This window comes from Lepus europaeus, chromosome 10 (genome assembly GCF_033115175.1).
Source record: "Lepus europaeus isolate LE1 chromosome 10, mLepTim1.pri, whole genome shotgun sequence".
Classification (NCBI taxonomy): Eukaryota; Metazoa; Chordata; class Mammalia; order Lagomorpha; family Leporidae; genus Lepus; species Lepus europaeus.
In genome coordinates, this window is record NC_084836.1 from 67157203 (window position 1) to 67179797 (window position 22595).

The 22595-nt window shown below is 44.6% G+C and overlaps 1 protein-coding gene across 26 annotated transcripts; it reads right to left on the reverse strand.

Moving 5' to 3' along the window:
• Positions 1-76: 76 nt before the first annotated feature.
• PCBP2 (poly(rC) binding protein 2) lies at positions 77-21502 on the reverse strand. 26 transcript variants are annotated; one of them, XM_062203588.1, is made up of 15 exons: positions 21319-21489; positions 18910-19050; positions 18292-18315; positions 18168-18200; positions 17692-17808; positions 15341-15472; positions 14231-14359; positions 13121-13207; positions 11198-11290; positions 10051-10092; positions 8766-8838; positions 8211-8249; positions 7232-7284; positions 6300-6469; positions 77-548 (listed from the first exon to the last, which is right to left on the reverse strand). In XM_062203588.1, the coding sequence occupies exons 2-15, from the start codon at positions 18976-18978 to the stop codon at positions 512-514; spliced, it is 1098 nt and encodes a 365-aa protein (XP_062059572.1). In that variant the 5' UTR covers positions 18979-19050; positions 21319-21489; the 3' UTR covers positions 77-511. The 26 variants fall into 26 exon arrangements, with proteins under 26 accessions (XP_062059572.1, XP_062059574.1, XP_062059571.1 ...); XM_062203590.1 differs by having other exon boundaries at positions 13121-13195; positions 21319-21488; XM_062203587.1 differs by having other exon boundaries at positions 7232-7287; positions 21319-21488.
• Positions 21503-22595: the final 1093 nt, after the last annotated feature.

The window sequence follows — 22595 nt, forward strand, 5'->3', positions numbered from 1 at the left end:
TCGAGCCTTCTATTCAAAACCCAAGCAGGGTCCTGTGAGGGATAAAGGTACAAAAATAACGGCAGGACAACAGGAATAAAACCCACATGAATCACTGTGGCATCCAGTTTCTATTCACAAAGAAAAAGCTCCAGTCCATCTTTTAATTTTTTTGAAAAATTCCTGACATTACAGAACTAAACTGAAATGTATTAATATTCCACTCTTACATTTCCATGACAAACAGAAAAATTCATGAGCCAAAAAAAAAAAACCAAAAGGGGGAAAAAAAAAAAAACAACACGGGGAGAAGCTTATAAAACTAAATATGGATCTCAGCATTAACAGCTGAACAGAGAAAGGAATTAAAACGCTTTTAATTAAAAAATCACGAGTGGATGATAAAGTGTGTAGAAACTGAAAATTTACAAACTATTTAAAACCTGGAATCGCTGACTGTTCAGAAACTACACAGATGGATCATGGGTGGTGGTGAACAGCAGAAAGGGATTATGGGTGAATCTGCATTGTTCTAGCTGCTCCCCATGCCACCCGTCTCCGAGGAAAGCCTGTAACACAGAAACAAACAAGAACTCAAAGTTAGTTCTCCCAGTGCCCAGCTACACCTTGCCTCTGAGACCTTCCAGCCTGGTTGGTCAAATGTGACAGAGTATACACTCACCACTGTACTAGCAAGTGAGACATTTCAATACTTCTTAAGTTAACCAAAGGTTCCTGAGGCAAATCACCTCAGAACTAAGGGAACCACCTCCTTGGTAACAAACTTTCCCTCCAAACTATGTTCTTTGGGCCTTGGTGGGAATATGCCACTCACTGCCAGTGAGCCCCTGTGGGTTAGAATACACAGAACCAGTGTTTTCCATTGTTGCTGAGCTCATTTCCCCGCTGCCCCCAAGCTGCCGAGAGAACACCAGTTTAGCCTCATGGGGTTAATGCCGAACCAACCCCTAGAAGCCTTGACTCTAGACTAGCTCTGGGTTTCTCTATCAGTATGGAGGCTGTTACTATGAAGAGACTATAAGGTGTATTAAACAGAACAGAAAGGGAGTTTACTCTGGGGCCAGAATTCTATTCTATTGTGTTTAAGACTAGCTTTTAGGACTTAAAAGTGGCAGATGAAATAATTCATCTCAACTCCCTAGCTCACTCTTGAAGCTCCTAAATCTGCAGTCTTATTGAGCCCAATCTTCCACCCACACCTTCTGCTGGTCATCTGAGGTCTGGGAATCCAGCTTAGAACTTAAAGGAAAGGTATCTGGAAATTAAGTATGCTTTTCTGTTTATCAGGTAGCCAGCTACACTTTGCTCCCGTTCTGAATAGAACTGAACATGACACTCAGTCTCAGTTCATTATGCTATTTCATAAAGATTTCAAACTGACTGTCATCATCTATTTGTTATGTCTGCCCACAAGAGCTTAATTCACCATCTGCATCTTTTGCACAATAATGCAAAGCCAAAAGCTGACCAGAGTAGGCAAAGCCAAGGGCCAGAAAATTAAACTCTGAACTACAAACTGTATTTACTTTTAACTCAGAAAAGGAAACATTTAATTCTTAAAAGGAGGTAGACTCTTGCCAACCTTAAAAACAGAGGACTATCTAGAGCAAGGTAAACAATGGGCCCGGGATGAAAGGGTTCACCGTGGGAACTGAAAAAGTCTAAGAAAGGAACTGCTGGATACAGTTCATATATAGAACCCAGAAGAATTCAGTTCATTCAAAAAGGCAAAAGCGCTCTTGCCCCAGGGGGGTGGGGTAGGGTGAGGCAAGGAGAGGGGAGAATCCAACCAGAAATGTTAGGGACTCTAGATAGAAGGACCACATGAGGGAGCTCTAAGCTTTTAAAAAAATTTAACACCAAGTACCTTTGGAGATGGTGATGTAGCAGCCCCTTAAACATCTGGTTTCCTTCCCAGCAATCCTTCTTTAGGGAATATTCATTAGGTTAAGAGGCCTTCCAATCAAGAATTAGATAAAATAAAAACCAGGTCCCTGGGGGGAGATGGTATCAGCATGATTAAGTCCTAACTATGGAAGGAGATGACCGAGGGAGGGCTGGTCCACTTGACCAAGGAGCAATGAACTCCTAATCTGGGACAACCACATAGAGGGCTGTTCACCACCACCCCCACCACCACCACCCTGCTTCGTGCAGACGGGTGGGGGCATAAAACACATTCCTAAGGCCCACTTTGGATGGAGAAACCACAGAGAATGAGATAACATACTGGGAAATGCATGGGAGTTAGCTTAAAAAAAAAAAAAAAAATTTAAACACTCAACCAAAGGGGACATGGAAAAGGTCAAGGGAAAATCTCCGTATTCCCTGGGAAGACAGAGACTTCTAGTACCCTAGTTGAACGGACTATCAGAAGCCTCTGATATATCTCAATTTCTACAGAGACCTGTCCCCATCCTGGGGGGAAGAAAATAAGGCTTCAGGGAGGTAAATAAAAGTGAAGCACTGGTTAGTCATTCCGCTTAGGGTTTCCATTTCTATTTATCTCTTAAATGAGATAACTGATCCCTAAGGTTCCTCCTTAATCTAAGAATATAATTTCTTACTCATTCCGGTGTCTGGTGCAGAGGGGGGCAGACAGGAGGCAGGAGAGTAAATGAATTTGGTTGACTAATTAGAGCTGGTTTCAGATGACCTCTCAGAATCCCATCAAGTTCTAACTTAGAGGAACAGAGACAAAACCTAACTTTATCATACTTATCAAACCATACCCCACCCCAGATATGAAAATAAATTCTTTGTATGTATACCTTGGACAAAGTAATCATTCACCAGAGCAAACAGTAGCCGGGAAGGTACTCTGCTGCTGGTGATAAGGTTAAGGGAGCCTAGGCAGATAAACTTTTCTTCACTAAGGAAGCTTCCTTATGAAGGACCCTCAAACTGCCAAGGGCCCCAGTCAGTTGTATACACTTCCCTAAGAAGAGTCCCCTCAGGTCACATGTTCCCACCCCTTTACCCTTCACAGCACACGGTGAACTAAGGTTCTTACTGCGGCAACTTTATTACAGCTAGAAACACAAATATGATCAAGACCCTGATAGCTTAACCATGAAATAATTTTTAAAAGGGGGGGGGTTAACGGAGAAGCTTTTATTCATTAACACAGAGCCTAACACATTGTTATATTCCAAGGCAGAATAAAGCTACAAAAAAATAACAGAATGAGAAAGAAGAGCAAGAACTGTGGCTCTATAAAGAATTCAACAAGTCAGACTCCGAAACAGGCACTCAGCTGAAACAGCCTAAACCTAACAAAGGTTACCATTCCCCCAACCCCCACCCAGTTAACCCCCCCAACAAGTAGTAAAAAGGAAATGGTCACAAGCTCACAATAGTTTGGTTCTCACCAGTGTTAACAAAGAAAAACAAAATGAACCAAGAAAACACTTGAGGAGGTACCTCAAGATACGCAATCAGTAGGGGGAGAATCTCTGTTTCTCGCCTTTCAGTTTGTTAGTTACACACGGCACCGCGGAGGTGGTGGTGGTGGCAGCTGAAGCCCCGGTACCCTTAGCAGCAGACACAACATTTAGAGCCAGGAGAGGGATGGGTTTCATGCCAAGCAGACTGGAGACACAAGGGGCGGTCGGAAGAGGGTTGGGGAGGCTGGAGGGTGCGTCGGAGGTCCCCGCTGTGGCGAGCGAGGGGGTGGTGGTGGAGGAGGAAGAAGAAGAAGAAGGGGTGGAGGGTTGAGAGAGGTTGATGCTGAGGTGATCAGGGATCGTGACGGAGGCTGCCTGGGAGGAGGGTTTAGCGTTTTCTAAACTGTAACAGAGGAAAAAAGGAACAAAAAAAAAAGGGTGGGTGGAAGGGAAGACCACAAAAGGGAAAAAGTACAGGACAAAAACCGCTTCAGTTTTATTAGTAAGTTCCTCTGGTTGCCAATTAGGAAGACCTAATATTAACTATGACAAGCTTTTAGCCTGTGTCCCACCCTTTAAATAAATGTACTTTGCCATCCACAGTGCTATTTAAAATGGCTACAGTGAAGAAAAATCTGACAGACTAAGCAATCACAGGAAACATACTTCTACATGTCTGATATTAACAACCCAACCCAGAAGTCACAAAGAATGACTTCAAGCAAAAATGTTTCACATAATCAAATGTCAACTTACCATTCTAATGGAAAAACAACTATCAATAACCCACATAGCTTGCAATTTGTTTATTCCCCATTATGTCGTTTAAATAGTACTACCTGCATCTCCATAGCAAATGACCTAGTATGTTATCAGGATGGCACGAGGCAGAAAGACCAAAGTAAACCTCTAATTTCAAACCCCAAAGAATGTAAGATTCTCAAAGAAAAATGTTGATAAACAAAAGTGTTGATAAGAACCAGGGAAGCTTTTCTGGTAGGAGGTGGTAGGAGTATAAAAAGGCTCTTTGTTTCTGACTGACCAAACTTCCAACACAGACTTTACAAAACTAGAAGACACAAACTCAAGCATTACCAAAACAGTCATGTCTGACAGGTAAAAATACTGCTTCTACTCCTAAAATAAGACCTAACAAGTATCGAGGTGCATCTCCTGGATGGCTAAGTGTGTGTAAGGCCAGCACAGCAGGCATTTGCAGAGGCCTGACTGGCCCAGAAGGCAAACTCAAGAGCAGAGAGGCTCTCCTGAGGACTCCATTTTGATTCCCTAGGTCCTGCGGCCCACAAAGGAGTGGAACACAGACATCAACTAACTGCAGAAAGGAAACAGTGTGTCAGGACCAAAACTCAAGGGACAAAGTAGGAATGCTCAGAATCCATGAACAAAAGTATAAAAATCCTCTTTGCCTAGGATTAATAAAACCAGTTTGCACTGAAACTGGGAAAAGATGAGAAAGAGAAGAGTAAGCTTTGTATACATACAGTCCTTGCTTTGATGTTAAAGGAAGCTTTAAAAAGTTCTGACCCAAATCCATGGCTTGGACAGTTTCACAAAATATAACAAAACTGAACAGCCAGCCATTTAATGTGGAATGACTGGAAGCAGAGCTTCCTTACATAGCCACTGACCTAGTACGGAGACCAGGCAGGCAGGCCCTATTTAAGCAGTCATAATTTAAACTGACAACATTCAGGGCCAGCCTATCCAAACCAGATTCCACAAACCCGACTCTTGACATTCAAAACCTCTCTCCACTGCACCTGGAGGGGAAAGGAGAGGCCCATCTTTGCAGACAGCCTCTGTGCAGCAGCTGACAGCGGGCAAGAGGGCCTGACGGACCTGAAGGACAGAGCTAGGCACAGGCAAACGTCTTTCTACACCAAGACTATAGTAGCCCAAGGCAAGAAAATACTTAATGAAGAAATCAGAACCACTACAAGATCTGGTATGTTCCTCGCCCAGGGGTAACAGACCACAAGAAAAATAAATGGTCAGTACTAGCGTGACAACAATACTCGGCTTCATACTTATGAATGCCTCTCCTTTGCAATAGATTTGGGAACTTGTCTTTTATGCTCTACAGACAAAATAGCTAACAAGCAAGGAAAAGGAAAATTAGTTATACTCCCCATAAAAGGAATGCTAAGTCCCTTGGGAAAAGGTTTGCTAACACTGCTTTAAAGTGAGCAATCAAGAATGTGACTTATATGTGCTGAGAAAGCAAGAGAGACACCCTACAGGATGCCCATCTGACTGACGTGGTCCTACAATTCCAAGTGCAGTAGTAACATCACCCAGCTACCAGATAACTGAAATAAAACCTCAAGATGCCATTCAGGGATGTGGCCGGGAGAGGACTGAGACAGAAAGTACACTTGGCATTTCTGTGAACTTTGCCTCCTTTTCCGCCTAAGCTCTGAACAATGGATGCATTTGTAACCCACTGAGAAAATGGAATTGTTTTCTAAATAAACTGCAATGGCTGCCTCCAAGGAAATGCCTTGATATCACACCTCCTCTATCACCTAAACTAGCTGAGGGCAAATTAGTGAAAGAAATACCAGCCTGTGTGACATGTACAAGAAACCAATGTTTGGTGTTGTCAATCTGGGTGCTCTGGCTACGGGTGACGATATACACTATCCTTTCCTCTCCCCAAATCATCAAGTCAAACAAATATTAAGCAACCCACGCTTCCCCTCCCCATGCAAATTTATTGCAGTCTGGTTACTTCTCCTGCTACACTAAAGATGAAAGAAAGTAGGCCTAGACTTTTAAATCTGGCCTTCTCAACACATCCTCCAAACAATCCCAAATTTAACAAACTGCAACATTCCCCAACACACAATTACTGCGTGCGCATTAGTAAGATGAAAAGTGGAGCAAACTCACCTGACATTGATTAGATATTGAGCCAGGCTGATGCTGGCAGCAGATCCGGTGATGGTAACCTGCCTATCAGTAGATCCTTCTACTGGGTTCGCAATTTTGATCTGCGCCCCAGACATCTGACGGATCTCATTGATTTTGGCGCCTTGACGCCCGATTATGCAGCCAATCAACTTAAGGGAAAAAAATAAGAGACACCAAATTAAAGAGTTGCAGGGCTATGTCTAAGAATTCCACCTCATCCCTCTAGCTACATTTTGAATACAAGATCATGGCAATCAAAACTACCACCCACATCTGACACTGGTACTTATATCTATCTGATAAAAAACCTAAGTTATAGATTCAATCTCATACTCTTCTGTATGACCATTGTGGATCACAGCCACCTCTAAACTAACCCACTCTTCTAGGTCTAAGTATTAGATCTTCATAGTATCAACACCAGAATCTGAAACCTAGTTGGACTGCCTTAAGTTTCTGGTCGCAAACATGATTAAACTTACCCTGCCTGGTAACCACCATCTAACAATATTTTTCAAAAATTCTGATTCACAAAATTTTTGCCTCCAGAAAAAACTATCATACGGGGTTACTGAACACCTGACCTACCGCTTGTGAGACTGATAACTTGAAGAAAACAGATCTAACATTCAAGTAGCACTGCACTCAATGCTTTAAGAGTCAGCAAAAAAATGAGGGCAAATACAAATTTCTTTTAACAAAATGGTTCTATCTATCTCATGATACCCTATGATGGTTTTATCAAATTTTGCTACCAAGTTTGTAGTTAGAATTCTATGTACTTTTAAAAAACTTAACTTGGTGTTTACATATTCTTATTTTCTTTCCCTAGAGCTCAAAAGTAGCAGGAAACCCTTGAGTAAGTTTCTACTCTTATTTTCATCACATGTGATCCAACTAGGTACACTTACATCATTTGGAATGGTGAGTTCATGAGAAGTAGTCTGAGCAGATGCATCCAGACCTGCTAAAAGACAGAAAAGAGCAAGCAAGCTCAATGCACAGCATTCAAAACCCCCCACTGATTAGCACATTAAACTAACAGAAGGAAATACACTGGAAACCAAGCATTGGCTGTTGGGATTCATCACTAACTTGGAAGCCTCCAAGGAGGAAAGAGGGGAGGGGTGTAGAAATAATGCTGGAAAGGTTCTTCTGTACACTCAGAAGAGCTGATTTCATGCCATTTCCTGCAAAGCCCAGCCTATCCAGGGGTAGGGAGTGGAAGCAAGGGGCAAGGGAATGTGGCATCCTCAGACAGAACCAAAATCTATTCATCAAGTCGTTCTGTGCTTCTACTCTTCTGCTTAGGATTTCCTGCTGTTGTGTTCCAATTTCCTCACCTGATGCTCACTAGCACCGGTGTCAATATCATGCCTGTTATTGGTACCATGGACTTTTGGCACACATGCAGCGCTGCTTTAAATATACTTGTATCAGATTAACATCCTCCACCCCTATCCACCTAACCCCTAACCTAGACTTAAAGGTCAGATAGAATGAAATGGCAGTCAGGTGAGGGGAGTTTGTTTCTCCAGATTTATTCCCTATGTTTTGCTTGATAATTTGTTCTGATTTTTATTTTGTTTTTCAAAGAAAAAGAAAAAAAAATGCCATCAGTAAACACCCATGTTCATCTATAACGACACCTGGACTGCCAGGCCAGCTGGCTAACCCTCAAGCCTCATCCCGCTCTCAGCTGCATTTTTCAAGGGGATTGGCCAGATCCATCAAGGGACCCTTGGGGGCACCAGGCCCACCCCTTTGCTCTCTCAGCTCCTCTCTGCCATGTGCATGTTTCTGGTATGGTTCATGGGCAGTGAAACAAGACTCCCACCAGTTTATTAATATAACAGTAGAATACTACAGATTTTTTTTTTTAATCATTACCCCAATAGCCTTTCACCTCTGGAGAGCTGGATTCAATGCCTGTTAAGATACAAGTGAAAATGAGTTTGGTGGTCTCATCCTAACCCTATCGGACAAGTTATTCCTTATACAGAACAAAAAAAGCCCAAAAAACAAAACAAAACAAAAACAAAACAAAACAAAAAAAAAACCACTACACAATTTGGCACAAATGGATTGTCTCTACCCAAGTCTGAATAGCTGATGGGGAGAAAGGAGGTGCTGATCAGATCAAGGGGGCAGCAGTCAGGATGGGTTGAAAGAAATAACAGCCTACCCTTTGCCTGACAAGCATCCCCAGACCTCACCCCAAAACCTTCCAGGGCCTTATTTTCTTTTAGATTAACTCAACCCAAATAAAAAGCATGTTAACAAACACATTACCTCCTTGGGTTTTGCCATAGCAGACAGGCCAAGTTTAAACCAGCAGCACGCTGGGTAACGAAGCTTGCTTTAAACAGATGTCAAGCTGAGACCTTGGGACTGGCCTCTGCCTTGCACTATACCTTACAGAAATAAATACTGAGGTATCCATACCACTGAATCCGGTGTTGCCATGGGTCATGGGAAAATGAGACTGTTGCATTGCCAACTGGTGCAGCTTGGTCAACTGCAAGGAGGAAACATGAGAGGTTGGCATTAGAAGAGTAACAGAGTGAGGCTCAAACATATTCAGATTTGAAAACACAGAGCTCCTGGGCCCCAGAGGTGATTCTCCTACTCAAACTAAAACAGAGGGTTGGGATGAGGCTTCCATTACAGACCTGGGGATGGGGCAGAGGTTAACAGCAGCAACGGGGTCAGAAGAGAATGAATGCATCTCAGGTGTGTGAACAGAAAAGCAACAGCACCCGCCCAACAACCATCCCCTCGTGGGCTACTTAATGAAGGTGTTTGCAGCCATTGCAACAGTTGCCCCAGGGACAAGCACAGACAGGCTAGGTAAACAAACTGTGCAGTGGTGCTAAGGGAAACACACCATGCAGGGTTCCATCAATATTGGGAAGAGGGAAGGAGATTGGGGGGGTGGGGGGGGAGACTGCAAGGAGGAGAAGAAACCAAGCTGGGTTTAGTCCCCCACCCCCACCACTGACTTTTATAGCTATGTTGCTTCATCTATTTTTAAAACTATTCTGACTACTGTAAAATAATCAACACTCAGATCTGCTGTCCCCTCTCCTGGGGGCTACCACTAACCAAGAGCTAACTCAGCTTCCTAAGCCTAATGCTCAGCACCTGAAAGGGTTAGTGCAAGAAGTCTCCTGAAACAAGGTCTAAATACTAGCACTTTGAAAATGGGAGTTTTTAGTGGCAAGGCAGGTTTTCAGTTCAGTTCCCAGATTTTAAGCTTCCTACTCCTCCCAGGTAGAGCCCTTTCCCCACCCCTCCAAATGATTTTGAACTGTCATCTTAGATTAAGGTGGACCCAAGGACAAATCCAACCTCCCACCTCCCCTATAGAAAGGACTCTATGCAGGTAAACACAGTCCACTTTAAATTTTGCCCTGAGACAACAAATGACAGTATACCACAGAATGTTTCTCTGGAGAGTAATCTGAAACATGGGGAAAAGCAGAAGCCAATCATCTGCTGGATTATCATTTCTTGGGATTAAATGTCCAAATGCAAACAAGATGCTAATATTCCCTGATTAAAGATTAATTATTTAAGGGTCAAAATATGGGTTCACCTCATGAGGAAAACAAGTATACTGCAAACATTTAAGACCCAACTCACTTCTGGCTACTCAGAAGAAAGGAATTAAGACAATTTTGGATGGGAGAGGGAGCTTTTCAAAACAAGAAGTGAAAACAAAACTTACATCTGGCTGTGGAATGGCATACTGTCCTTGAATGGTATAGGCCTACAAAAGGAGGAAAACAGTTCCTATTAAAAACCAATCACGGACAGCCACCCAGTGGGGGGGGAAAAAGACAGATTTCAACTAGCCAGAAAGCCAGAGTTGAACTACAGAATGGGGAGGCCAGAGGGATGAGGCAGTAGATGGAAATCTCACAAATACAGTCAGACCCAAGTTGGCCTTCTTTGAGCCCTATTTTGACTTTATTCCAGGGATCCTATAAAGGTAGTCAAGTTCCCTGCAATCAAAGGCAAAAACAGACTTATCTGTTTCTCCATGAAAATGGGGGAAGTGAGATTAAACAATGCCTCGTTTGACCAAGCCACCCCCTCCCCACTTCCTCCCTATACCCAAGACAGCCTACAGGGAAAACAGTCTCTCCCTCACCACCCCAACCCTGCTACCAATCATGTTGATGTGAACAACTTTTATCTGTACCAACCTACATGGCATGTTTTCAAACACTTCCCTTTTCCTATTTTTCTCTATATTTGCCTAAAGATCTCAAGTGCTTTGGAGGCTAGCTGGGTTCCTAACACTAGGAAGCTGACCAAAGGCACGCGCACACACACACAAATCACTGCTCTAAGTCCTACCTTCTCCCACCTCCCCTCCATAAAAGGAACTTGCAGCTCCCACTATGCCCTCCCCCTCCCCCCACGCCATAACCTCCCAAAAAGGGAGCTGGATCTTTCAGGGCAACAGGGTGGGATACAGGGGGAAAGGAAAAGGAAACAGGAAGGGAGGGGAGGGAACGAGGGGCTGGTTAACAGGATGTGAAGCTTCTCACATCACATGGCCAGTACCCCCAAAAGCACACCCAGGTGGGAGTGGGAGGAAGGTGAAAATGGGGTGGAAGGTGTGGGAGGGAGAAGAGGGGTTTAACAAAAAAAAAATTAAAAAAAAAAAAAAAAAAAAAGAATTGGTGTTACCATCTGGTGGGCTACGCGGCCTGTGTGAAATGAGGTGGGGGGGTCAGTCCAGGTCCCCGTGGACAGGTGGTGTCCACAGCACAAAAATCACCAGCGCCACTGGCCCCCGCGTGTTGGCAGTCTCGGCTGAGGCGGAAGGATTGAGTGAGCCTTGGAGACTGAACATCCCCTCTCACCTCTAGAGGTGGTCCCTCCAGGTCAGGGTTGAGGCACATGGACGGGGTGGTGTGGGGAAAGCTCGCACTGTCGCTGCCTGTGCTGTACCTGTCCTGTGGATAAATAGAGGATTTCAGTCTCCAGGGCTGTCAATCCGGCACCTTGTCACCAGCATGAAATTCACACAAAAAAGTTGTTTATTTTTTTTCTTTTTCCTTTAAAAAGGAGCTCACGACACAGTTTGAAACGAGCTGCAATCAGTGAATTAAAAAAAAAAAGTTACCTAGTGGCAGATTTCACACTGCACAATTGGGCTATTTTCAGTAAGAACGAAGAGGTGGGGTAGAGGCTGATGCCAGCTCCTGGTCATTGTGGGTGGGATTAAGTCAAACCCCTACAGAGCCCACTTTGCCACAAAGGGACAAAAGACACACGTCCATCTGTGGACATTACATGAACTGATTTATTTAAAAAGGCCCATGGGAATGACCCATGACAGGGCCACTCATGGAAGAAGCTGCAAGCTTTCAGAGGGTGGTTAACTGAATAAGGGGAGGGAGGGAGGATAAGGAAGCAAAGAGGTTTGAAAGGGAAGGTGGGAAGGGAAGGAAGGGAAGTGAATGCAGTTTCTAAGGGAAGACAGCTGCTACGCAGCACTCCTAATCCCACACGGGAACAGGAGAATCCAAAAGAGCAGGAACCTGGAGTTCGGGAGTTGGGGGGGGAGGGGTGGCTCCCAAGGCTTACCCTCCTGGTTATTCTGTCTCTGACCCTTTGCATATCCTGCCTCACCATCCAAAGTGACTATGAGCCCTTTGACCAAAGGAATTTATACAAGGCCAGTACTATGTCAGGCTAACACTGTGACATTAATTAAAGCGCCAAAAACTACAATGACAACTAATTCCTCCAAACTTGTTCAAGTTTATGCCAACTCAATAAAACATGAATGAGATAGACTCGAAGTTTATGTGCCCCCTCTAAAAGGCTCCCAGATCAAATACAAGAAAAAACTAATTAAATATGCTTTTAACAGGCCAGCCCCAAGGCACTCTGAGTAATGCACTTGCTTTTAGGTAGGCAGCCACCAAAATGAAGGTTACTCTATTTCAACCAGAATCCCAATGTTTTAAAAACTGACCTACCTACTCTTCAAATACTCATCAACAAAACAGCAAACTGTCATAGCACTGATTAATGCTCTTGATATTCATGTCTAACTTCAGAATAAACCATGTGTCAAAGATCAAGAGTTTAGGTTGGTGAGGAAGGAGCAGAGAAGCTAAGGGGTGCTTTGGTGTTCCCACTCTAACACCAAAGGTCACAGCACCACAGCCCAGCATGCTCTCCCACCCTTCTACTCTGGCATACTGAACTTGTGCCCCAGCTGATTTGTTACGCCACATGGCTTCAAACCAGTGCTTCTGAGGTTGAGAGTCTGGGAAACAGCACACTGGAGTCTGGGAGTGAAGGGTAGGAGTAGGGGAGGTGAGGTGGAGGGAAGGGGAAGTTTGTAGGACACTCAAGTTCAGGACCCCTATTTTGAGACCACCATCCAGAATCTCATTCCGAGGTCCAATTCTTTGCTACCTTTATTCAGACCTCAAAAGATCACCCTACACATATAAAAGCATGGATGGGGTGGGAATAGGAGTAATGACACTAAGGCAATTTAACTCTTTCTTGAAACCCAACCCACCTTAGATTACCAATCAATTACCTCTCCCGAGTGCCTACAAAACTTCCATTGCCTGGTAAAAATTAAATAAGGGCTTGGCATTCATAGCTTTCTCTAGTACAAAAAATAAAACTAAAAGCAGTCAAACTATGGCCAGAATACAAATTTCAGCAAGCATGCAGAGTGGCTTGGTGTGCTGCTGGCAAAGTTGACATTTCAAATACAACTTTTGTTCACTCTAGCCCACCAATAAGAATTTTCTTACCTGACCACCTGCAAAGATGACCGGAGAACTGGACGGCTTGGGCCGGTACGGGATGGTCACGCCCTTCGGAGGGGACTGGGAGAGAGTCAGAGGGGAAAAAAACAAAAAGAGATAAGGTTTCAAAGCTGCTTCAGCTGTGTGGCTTTAGCTCACACAGGTCAGTTAAATTAAAAACTGTAATATTTCCATCCCTTCACCTACCAGGTACTCTAGCTAGATCTACTCAAGTTAACTACAACTGCTTGCTTTAAACAGCAAGACAATGCACACACTACACAGTTCATGCTAATACTCAAAGATTCCCCTGTAATCATCTCAGGCACCACTTCCACATTTTCAGATAAATTTATTGAACACGAAAAACCTTATGTACATCCAAATTCATTCAGCTGTTAATTTTAGGCTCTTCCATTTTAGTGTGACTAAGACAAAAAGCCAAAATTAGAAAAAACATACCCAAATGGTGTGACCAGGATAATATAGACATGGTCTACAAATAACTCAAAGACCAAGTCAAGGTTTTTCTAAATTCTACTTGGAAATTTTATTTCCTAACCAATACTGCACCAACTCCATGCAACAACTCTAAAAAAGGTTAAAGTTCCCCTAATTTTTTGTCTTAAAAAATAAAAACAGCAGCATATCAGAATCTCCTAATTAATTCAGAAACTCCAACAAGGATCCATTTCTCTATTCTGTAACTACCACTTTGAATATATCCTGTGCTTTGAAGTGAAACACTTAGCAATGTCAAAGTTCCATGTAAAAATGTATAATTATCCAAAAGGTAAATTTAACTTCTCAGAAACCCAAATGCATCTTTGGCTACTCATTCTAAATCCAAGTACTGATATTCCCCTACCCAGCTCAGCTCGAATTATCGTGAACCAAAAGAGATCACTGCTGCTTAGCAGTTTCTATTTTTACTCTCAGACAGTAAGAAAAGTCAAAGCTGGGGGAAGGAAAATATGAACTCAGGAAACCTCTTTCCCTACCCCCAGTGGAGGCTTCTAACAGCTTTACCTAATTCTAGTCTTACTAAATATAGATCAATTCCTCTGTCCCCAGAATTGCCCTCCCCCCAGTCTCAGCATGAGCCTGAGGGCTTACCTCCAACATGACCACGCAGATCTGTTTGACACACTCAATGATGGATTGCGGGATGCCAGCAATAGTGATGGCCCGCTCAGTTGAGTTGGGGAGCATATCCCCTGCCACCTGCACCTGAGCCCCTGTACTCTTTGGGGTAGAAAGAAATTTAAAATCAGAGAAAAACAACGCATGCTCTTCCAATTTCTCCTAACAGCAACTGCAGAGTCTAAAGTTCCATGGATACTTTTATCCTTTCTCCTGTCTTCTCCCTTCACTCTCCTTAATCCAGACTGTTAACAAAAGCTAGAAGTGAATTAGACTGTGAAAGAGTAACCCTGAATAGAAGCCTAAATTTAAACTGCTCTCCAGAAAAAGGTTCTTCCAGAAAGTTATCCCTCAGTTAACTGTACTTTATGCATGCTGAACAGAAACCTCATTAATATATCACCTACCAGGCATTCTCTTATTAAACAAATATTTATATGAAGCCCATCCTATGAGCCAAGCATCACTACAAATGCTTGCCAGGCACATTCCATTAACAAAACCAAGATTTCTACTCTCACAGCAATTATAGGTACATGGCTTCCCAAAACACCATCCAGTTTTCCTTCAGAAGCCATTCAAATTTCATTCCAAATCCAAATTCAATGACTTCCTAGTTTAAAGCTTCCGTAATTCAATGTAACTCCATTAAATAAGGGAGTTAAACTGTAACTACAACGTATCTTCCCATTTTCACTTTGCTAAGAAATTTGGTCAAGGAAAACACTGCTACTATTTATCAAACAGCAATTTCTTTAGACATGAAAAGAATCCTGTAGGCCTGATAAAAAGTTGCAAAATTATGCAGAATTGTCTGCTGATAAAGTTGGGAACCAGTCACATGCAATAGCTGAAAATTCTGATTAACATTCTCATGTTCTGATGTTATTCAAACCTACAAATTGTGTTTAAAAAAACTACACAATGCTTTTATTCCCAGTATGATCAAATTATAATCTTCTAGGACTGCTACTTTAACAAATCTTCATCTCAAATGCTATCTTTTCTTAGCTATTCCAAGAGCTTGTAGAGCCCCATATGGAACACACAATTAACAATCCCAAAGGAACACAAGTCACCAACCTCTCTTATTTCCTTGATCTTGCAACCACCTTTTCCAATGAGAGAGCCACACTGACTAGCAGGAACCACCAGCCTCAAGGTAACCGGAGGTCTACTGGCAGCTGTGCTATTGGTCATAGAGCTGCTAATGTCCTACAAACAAGAAAATTAGAACACCAGAAAGATTAAGTTTGAGCAGAGCCCCAGAACCTGTAACGCCATAATGGCAGCATTGTAGCACAGCGGGTTAAGCCCTGCCTTACAAAGCTGCCATGCCATATGGGTGCCAGTTCAAGTCCCAGCTGCTCCATTTCTGATCTAGGTGCTTGAGCCCCTGTCACCCATGTTGAAGATCTGAATGAGTTCTAGGCTTTAGCCTAGCCCAGCCCTTATCATTTGGGTAGTGAACCAGTGAATGGATAATATGTCTGTGTCATTCTGTCTTTTTAACATATCAGTCAATCTTAACAATGAAAAGTGAATCAAGGCAATTCAATTCAAATCACCAACTCCATCCTCTTAGAAAACTAAAAATATAAATTTAGAAAGCTAAGCACTGTTACAATTTTTTTTAGTTAACCGTATCCTTGTATAATAAATAAAACTGAGGCTCAGAATACTTGTGCCAGTCACAAGCTGGAGACCTGAGGGGCCTTCTACCACTCTACCCACATGGGAGACCCAGATGGGAATCCCAGGCTTCTGGCTTCAGCCTGGCCCAGCCCAGCTGTTATGGTCTTTTGGGGAATGAATCAGCGGATGGAAGACCTCTGTAACTCTGCCTTTCAAATAAGTAAATCTTTTAAAAGAGGGGGAAAAAAAAAAAAGCTGGAGACTGGAAATTAAAGACTATTGGCTCAAACCTCATAATATTTTCCTTAACAAAATGCTAACATCATGTTTTTGGGGCCGGCGCTGTGCCACAATAGGTAATCCTGCACCTGCAACACCAGCATCCCATATGGACACTGGTTTCAAGTCCAGGCTGCTCCTCTTTTGCTATGGTCTGAGAAAGCAGTAGAGGATGCCCCTAGTGCTTGGGCCCCAGCACCCACATGGAGACCTGGAAGAACTTCCTGGCTTAGGATCGTTTGGCCATCTGGGGAGTTAACAAGAGGAAGGAATACCTCCTTCTCTGTCACCTCTCCCTGTCTGTAACAGAGTTACAATAACTAAAATCTTTTTAAAAAAAAAATCATGGTTTAAACTAAGTTTAGCCTTCTGAAGATTAAGTGGTTTAAGTATCACTTCTCATCCTAATCTCCACATATAGACCTGAAAACTGCGTAACATGTTTCTTACTGGGTTAACAGCATGTTTTTGAAATGCTTTCAATCACAAATTTTGCACTAGCAAGGTCCTGTGAGTCAAAAGATAACATTTCTGATCCTGGCAAGGATCAGATTTCAGGCACCACCAAGCACTCCTCTAACTATCAACTGCACAATTAGCTGCATTACTACAGAAGAGAAAGAAGCCAAACACAGGACCACAACGGCTGTTCAGCCTCTGAAGAAAGCTCAGAAGTTCATTTGGGTAAAACCCGACCTGGTTGTTGTTTCTAATAACCTAGGTCTCTCCCAAGTTTAACTCTGACAGTGTTTTATCAGATTGATTATCTTGTTTAAAACACACATTTACATTCAACTCTATGTTCAGCAGAACCACTAACAAAAGTGCATTAATCATGCATCATTCACTTAATTGTTTACTGGGAAACATAAAGCTTCCGAAAAAGGCACGGCACAGCTTCAACAACTACTGGTCAAGAAAAGCGTTTCACGCTGAGTGCCTGGCAACAGTCAAGCTGTAACTACAAATGACAAATCTGAGGGGATGCCACAGGGAGCAAAGGACTCATTTACAAGACTGTGATTCAGCCTATCTTTAAATCTAAAAAATCCTTGGAAAGGCAACAAATGGGGCTGGCATTTGGTTCATTGGTTCAGATGGCACTTGGGATGCCACATCCCACCGTATCAGAGTGCCTAGGTTCACATCCTGGCTATTCAGTGATCCAGTCTCCTGATAACATACATCTGGGGAAGCAGATGGCTCTAGTAGTTGGCTTCCTGATAACCACATGGGAGTCCCAGATTGAGTTCCAGGCTCCGGACTTGAGCCTAACCAGTCCTGGCTATTGCAGGCATTTGGGGAGTGAACCAGTGGACTGAAGTAAGAGAAAAGCAACAAGCTGGCTATAAGCACTTAAGGCTGAAGAATGAAGAACTGGGCACCTGGCTTAGCAGTTAAGATGCTTGAGCCCCACACTGGCATCTGTGGATTTGATTCCCAGCCAGAGCACCCGACTCCAGCTTCTAGCTCCAACCTCACCCCATCACTGGCTGCATTTGGGGGCGGGGGGAACAAACCTCTTCCAGTTTGTCAATGATCATAGCAAATGCTTTGAAAATGGCATTAGTGGGTCCAGCCAAAGTGATAATTCTCTCAGGACAATTCCCTTCTGAGATGTTGATACGTGCACCACTCTGGATAAGAAAGAGTCAAAAAGTCAAACAGACAGAAAAGAACTGAACATGTACAGGACATACAGCCCCTACTAAAAAGCATGGGCAAGAAGCTGCCTACATATACAATCCTGATACAAAGGCAAAATCAGTAACATTTCAAACTGCATCATGCTCCTCTTTCAAACACAACCTCCAATAGTTAAGATAGTTAAGAGAAGTCTTGTATGAATTTTGAAACTTCTCAGAACCACATTTCCCAAAATACTATTTGTCATTACAAACAACAAAGCCAGAAAAATACAGGTTTCCCCCTCTGAGGCCTGCTACTTGTTTTTCAACTCTCCAGTTAACAATCCCAAAGCCCCCTTTTAACTTACCTCCTCGCGCATCTTCTTAACAGATTCTCCTTTCTGTAAGAGGAAAAGTCAAGTTTGAGTTCCAACTGCTATTTCAAGACAGACTGATTAAATAGTAATTAGAGTTGAAATTAAATTTTCTTACCTTTCCGATGATACTGCCAACTTCCTACAATAGAGAAAACTAGCATTCATAAGACAAACATTACCAAAAAGGATTCTGTCTAGCTAACCAATTGTTATTTACGCTAAGTACCACCCACAAGGAAATGAAAAATTTCAAGATTTATTTGGAAGACAGTTATTTTCTTTCCTTAAAGTTTTAAGTTTTTGAAGCTATCAAAAATTTTGGAGAAATGATACAGAAGTGATTAAATGATATCTGTGTTTATTACAAATTACTTCTAAAAATACCAAAAATCAGTCTTCCTGCTACAAGTTTCCAAGAATTACTTGGGCAATACGTAATTTACCTATCACGAGCTACAGCAAACCTCCATTAGGAAAAAAAAAGAAAAAATCGCATCATCCAGGCATGAGATATTCTTTTGGCCCTAGCCTCTCCTAAGCCCTTCCTGCTCAGTGGAGCTTCCTAGGAAAGTCTGTCCATTTTCCCACCACACTCACATCCACGCTGTTAGAGAAGACAGCTAAAGCCAGACGCCCCACGGTGCTAATCTGATGAGCTCCAAGATGCATGTCTGCTCTTCCGGGCCCCTCCCCTAGCAGTTACTATGACCTAATTTCCCAAGCTGGTGCCTACCTTGCCATGCATAAGTAGCCGGATGGTGAGAGTGACATTTAATCCACCTTCAATCACACCGGTGTCCATTTCGAGCGGTGTTCTTGGGAGCTGGACTCTGACTGGTCAAGTCTTTGGTCACTGGTGGGGGTGAAGCCAAAACTGAAAGACAAACATGCCCAAAGTCAGAGGAGGCAAACAGAAGGGGGCTTATTGCCTTGAGTTACTTTCACCAGTACCAATGCCCGATTCTTTTTCTTAAATGACACCCTATCAGACTCGCACATATATTCAGTCCAATCGCATTAACAACATTTACAGCGCAGGATCTGTTGGAGTATACAGAAGGTGACTTTCCAATTTGCTTTTCAGAATGACAGGGTTTCTGTTGACTCTCTAAATGCCAATGGTTCTCTCCACAGACACTAGTTCTAAAGAAACAGCTAAAGGCGCTCGAGTAGTCCTTCAGCAGAGTAAGTTGCAAAAACAATTCAGAAAATCCCTGGAAACCATGGGGGCAAATCCAAACACAAAACACAATCAGGGCAGAGGACTTCTTGCTTCCCTATCCGATAGCAGTTCACATTGAATGCTACAGAAAGCACGTGAATTTTCTTTGTGGTAGCAATTTCCAAAATAGAGACGTACCTCACATTACAAATTTCTAATTTTAATGGGTAGATGACACCCAATGATTTTATGAAGATTTAGGTCAACAATCTCACTGAAAAAGGCATTATCTCAGATGCCTTCCATGCAGTGCGGGGGTGGGGGTGTGGGTGTGTGTGTGTGTGTTCCACGTTCCCCCTAGGGAAATGACTGAATACACAGTTCTTTCCTCCTATCCCTTCTCCCAACCCAATGTGATAGTTACTGAATGAAGAAATTGTCCTTGCTTCTGTTATGAACCTTATTACCACTCAAGTTTTTATTCAAGTCTAATAAGTCAAATCTCCTTCCCAAGGAAACAATCAAAAATTGGTTCTGCTAAAAGTTATCTATGTTGTTCATTGTTTTAAGCTACAGCTTAAAAATTCCTTTACTATCCAGGATGGTCCTTGCCCTCAGAAGTAGCTAGTTATGCATAGAGGTTTGTTTTTGGTTTTGCCTTTGCCTTCAACACCTCCTTAGCACGCTTAACCCCAAAAGCTTTCTTTAAAAAAGCAAGCCCCGTGTTCCACTCAATTATTTCCAATGACATTTTAAAGGTCCCTTCAAAACTCAACATCAATGATAACTCTCCTAGTCTTCTCCCTTCACAGAACCAGCCACTGATTTAATTTTGCTCCAACACAAAGCCCATATCCTGAATATTCTCAGAATTTACAGCAAACCTGTCCCCTGGCTACTTCAGAATATGATTCTAAGTGATTATATAAGTGCATCCCCACAGCACATCATTCTCTATTTTCAGCATATAGTTAATTGCTGGCAAAATCCCAGAATCCAACACTTTCCACTCACGGAAAAACAATAGTGCTGGGGGAGGGGAGTGTTAGTTTATAATGCCTCTCTTTTTAAAACAGGATCCGCTAAAAATGTGGCAGTTGGATTTCTTATCCTCGCTCAGACTTCCCAGCAAAAGCACTTTACCAACAGCCCCAGTGATGCAAGTTCGGAAGGGCAAGAAACAGAAACCCTAGTGGAAGTCATTACTTGAGGGGAGGCGCACAGCTGCATTTCTCAGGCTACACCATCTCTCGGTCGTCCTCCTCTCCGGCCTGGGTCAGGGAGTGAGCCCCGTTCCGGGAATCCGGCTGCGAATCCCGCAGGCCATCACCCCTCCTATAAATAGCTCGGCCCGGCTCTAGCAGGGGCAGGCATTTTGTCATTCCGAAAATCGTTACCCCGAGAGAACGTCCTCCGTAACTCGGCCCGTCCACCCTTCCTCAAACTCCGCGCCCCCCCGCCCCCCCGTCACTCGCGCATTTTTCCACTTAGAAAAAGCCCCCCCCACAAGAAAACAGAGGGAAAAAAAAATAAACGGTTCGGTCGGGGGGGGGCGCTGCGACCCAGGGGGAGGGGCCCGACGAGCGGCGCCTCCTCGTGTGGCTGCGCCAGCGCCTGACCCCCGCGGGGAGCCGCGCTCACCCGCCCGGCCAGCAGGCCGGCCATCGCCTCCCCCAACCCCCCTCACCCAACAAATCCACCGCCGCCCCCCCTACCGCGCGCGCGCCCTCCTCCACTCCTGCGCAGCCGCCACCGGGACAGGGCGGGGGGAGGGGGGCGGCCTTGCGCGAGGCCTACTAGGCCGCGCCGGAGCCAGGGCCTCGCGTGAATGGCCGGCCGGGCAGCCTGAGGTAGCAGGCGCTCACGCGGGGCTACGAGAGGCCGCGGCTCGTGACCAGGGACCGGAGCCCGCTAAGATACACAGCCTTGAGCGGAAAGAGGAGCTGGAGCCGGGCACGGAGGGAGAATTTTGAAGCTTACCTGCAGGCGCGAGGCGACTGAGGGGGAAAGGGGGAGCGGGCGGGAAGGGGAAGGGCGGGAGGCCGGGGGCGGAACAATAGGGGCGGGCGGGAAGGCGAGGGGGGCCCCGCGGGCGGGCGGAGGAGGAAGGGGGGGGTGGAGGAGGAGGAGGAGGAAGGGGGAAAGAGACCCCGGGGCGGGTGGAGGGCGGCGGAGGGCGGGCGGGCGGGCGGAGGGCGGGCGGGCGGGAGAGGGCGCAGGCTGCGGCTGCTCCGGCTGCTGCCTCTGCTGGTCTGGGAGGGGGACGGGGCGGAGCGGCCCGCTTTCAACCCCGCGCACCCTCCGACCCCGGAAGCACTAACCGCCCCGGGGACCGGCGAGGCGAACGCGTCGTCCGGACCTTCCCCACGCAAGGCGAACGGCCTCCGGACAGCCTAGAGCGGCTCCTGGGGCCGGCTCGGCACCAGTGAGATGATGGCTGAGGGCAAATGGCGAAGTGTGGGGTAGAGCGGTGGCTTGGGGGCGGGGAGGAAGCAGTGGCCCCTAGCGGGCTGTCTGGAAAGCGCAAGCTAAGGCGCGGAGGGAGCCAGCAGTAGCCACGGATCAGTAGCCATGGATCAGGAGCAGAGGAGGAGAAAGGGAATGTGGGGAGAGAATTAGAAGAGGTGTGGAAAACCCAGTAGTCTGTACTAATACTCAAAAAAAGAATGGGGAAAAAAAGGTGACTTGCTACAGTGGAGGCTACTATTACACTAACTCCTAACTCTGAAAATGTGGTAAAGAACTAAGATTTTACCTTATGTTGAAATCGATAAGGGAAACCTCCTTTGTAAAGAGTTCAGTCTACTGAATATAGAAGGAGTGAGTTAGAAAATCACCATTCTGCAATCCAGGGTGATATAGCAATTAATTCAGGCAAGTGTTATCAATCATTACAATTTCCAGAAAAGCACTGTTAGGGCACAGGATATCATAACGTCAAATATCACCACACAGATTATTTCCAAATTGCGCAATTTGGAGAGTAACAAAACAAAACAAAAAAACAGCTGGGGCCAGCGCTGTGGCGAGACAGGTAAAGCTGGTAACCTGTGTGGGCTTTGGTTCCAGCCTGGCTGCTCCACTTCTGGCCTGGGACCTGGCACCCGTGTGGGAAACCAGGAAGAAGCTCCCGTTCCCAGCTTCAGGCTGCTGCCATTTGGGGAATGAACCAGTGGATAGAAGACCTCTCTCTCTCTCTCTCTCTCCCTCCCTCTCTCTCTCCCTCTATCTGTCTCCCTCGGATGCTCTACCTTTCA

What these genes read in the sequence shown, in the direction of transcription:
- PCBP2 (XM_062203574.1), bottom strand. Translation starts at nt 18,978, where the DNA reads ATGGACACCGGTGTGATTGAAGGTGGATTAAATGTCACTCTCACCATC. An exon ending in AGATCAAGGAAATAAGAGAG is followed by an intron (nt 14,360 to 15,340) that starts GTTGGTGACTTG and finishes TCTACCCCAAAG; the next exon opens with AGTACAGGGGCTCAGGTGCA. An exon ending in ATGCCATTCCACAGCCAGAT is followed by an intron (nt 8,839 to 10,050) that starts GTAAGTTTTGTT and finishes TCCTCCTTGCAG; the next exon opens with TTGACCAAGCTGCACCAGTT.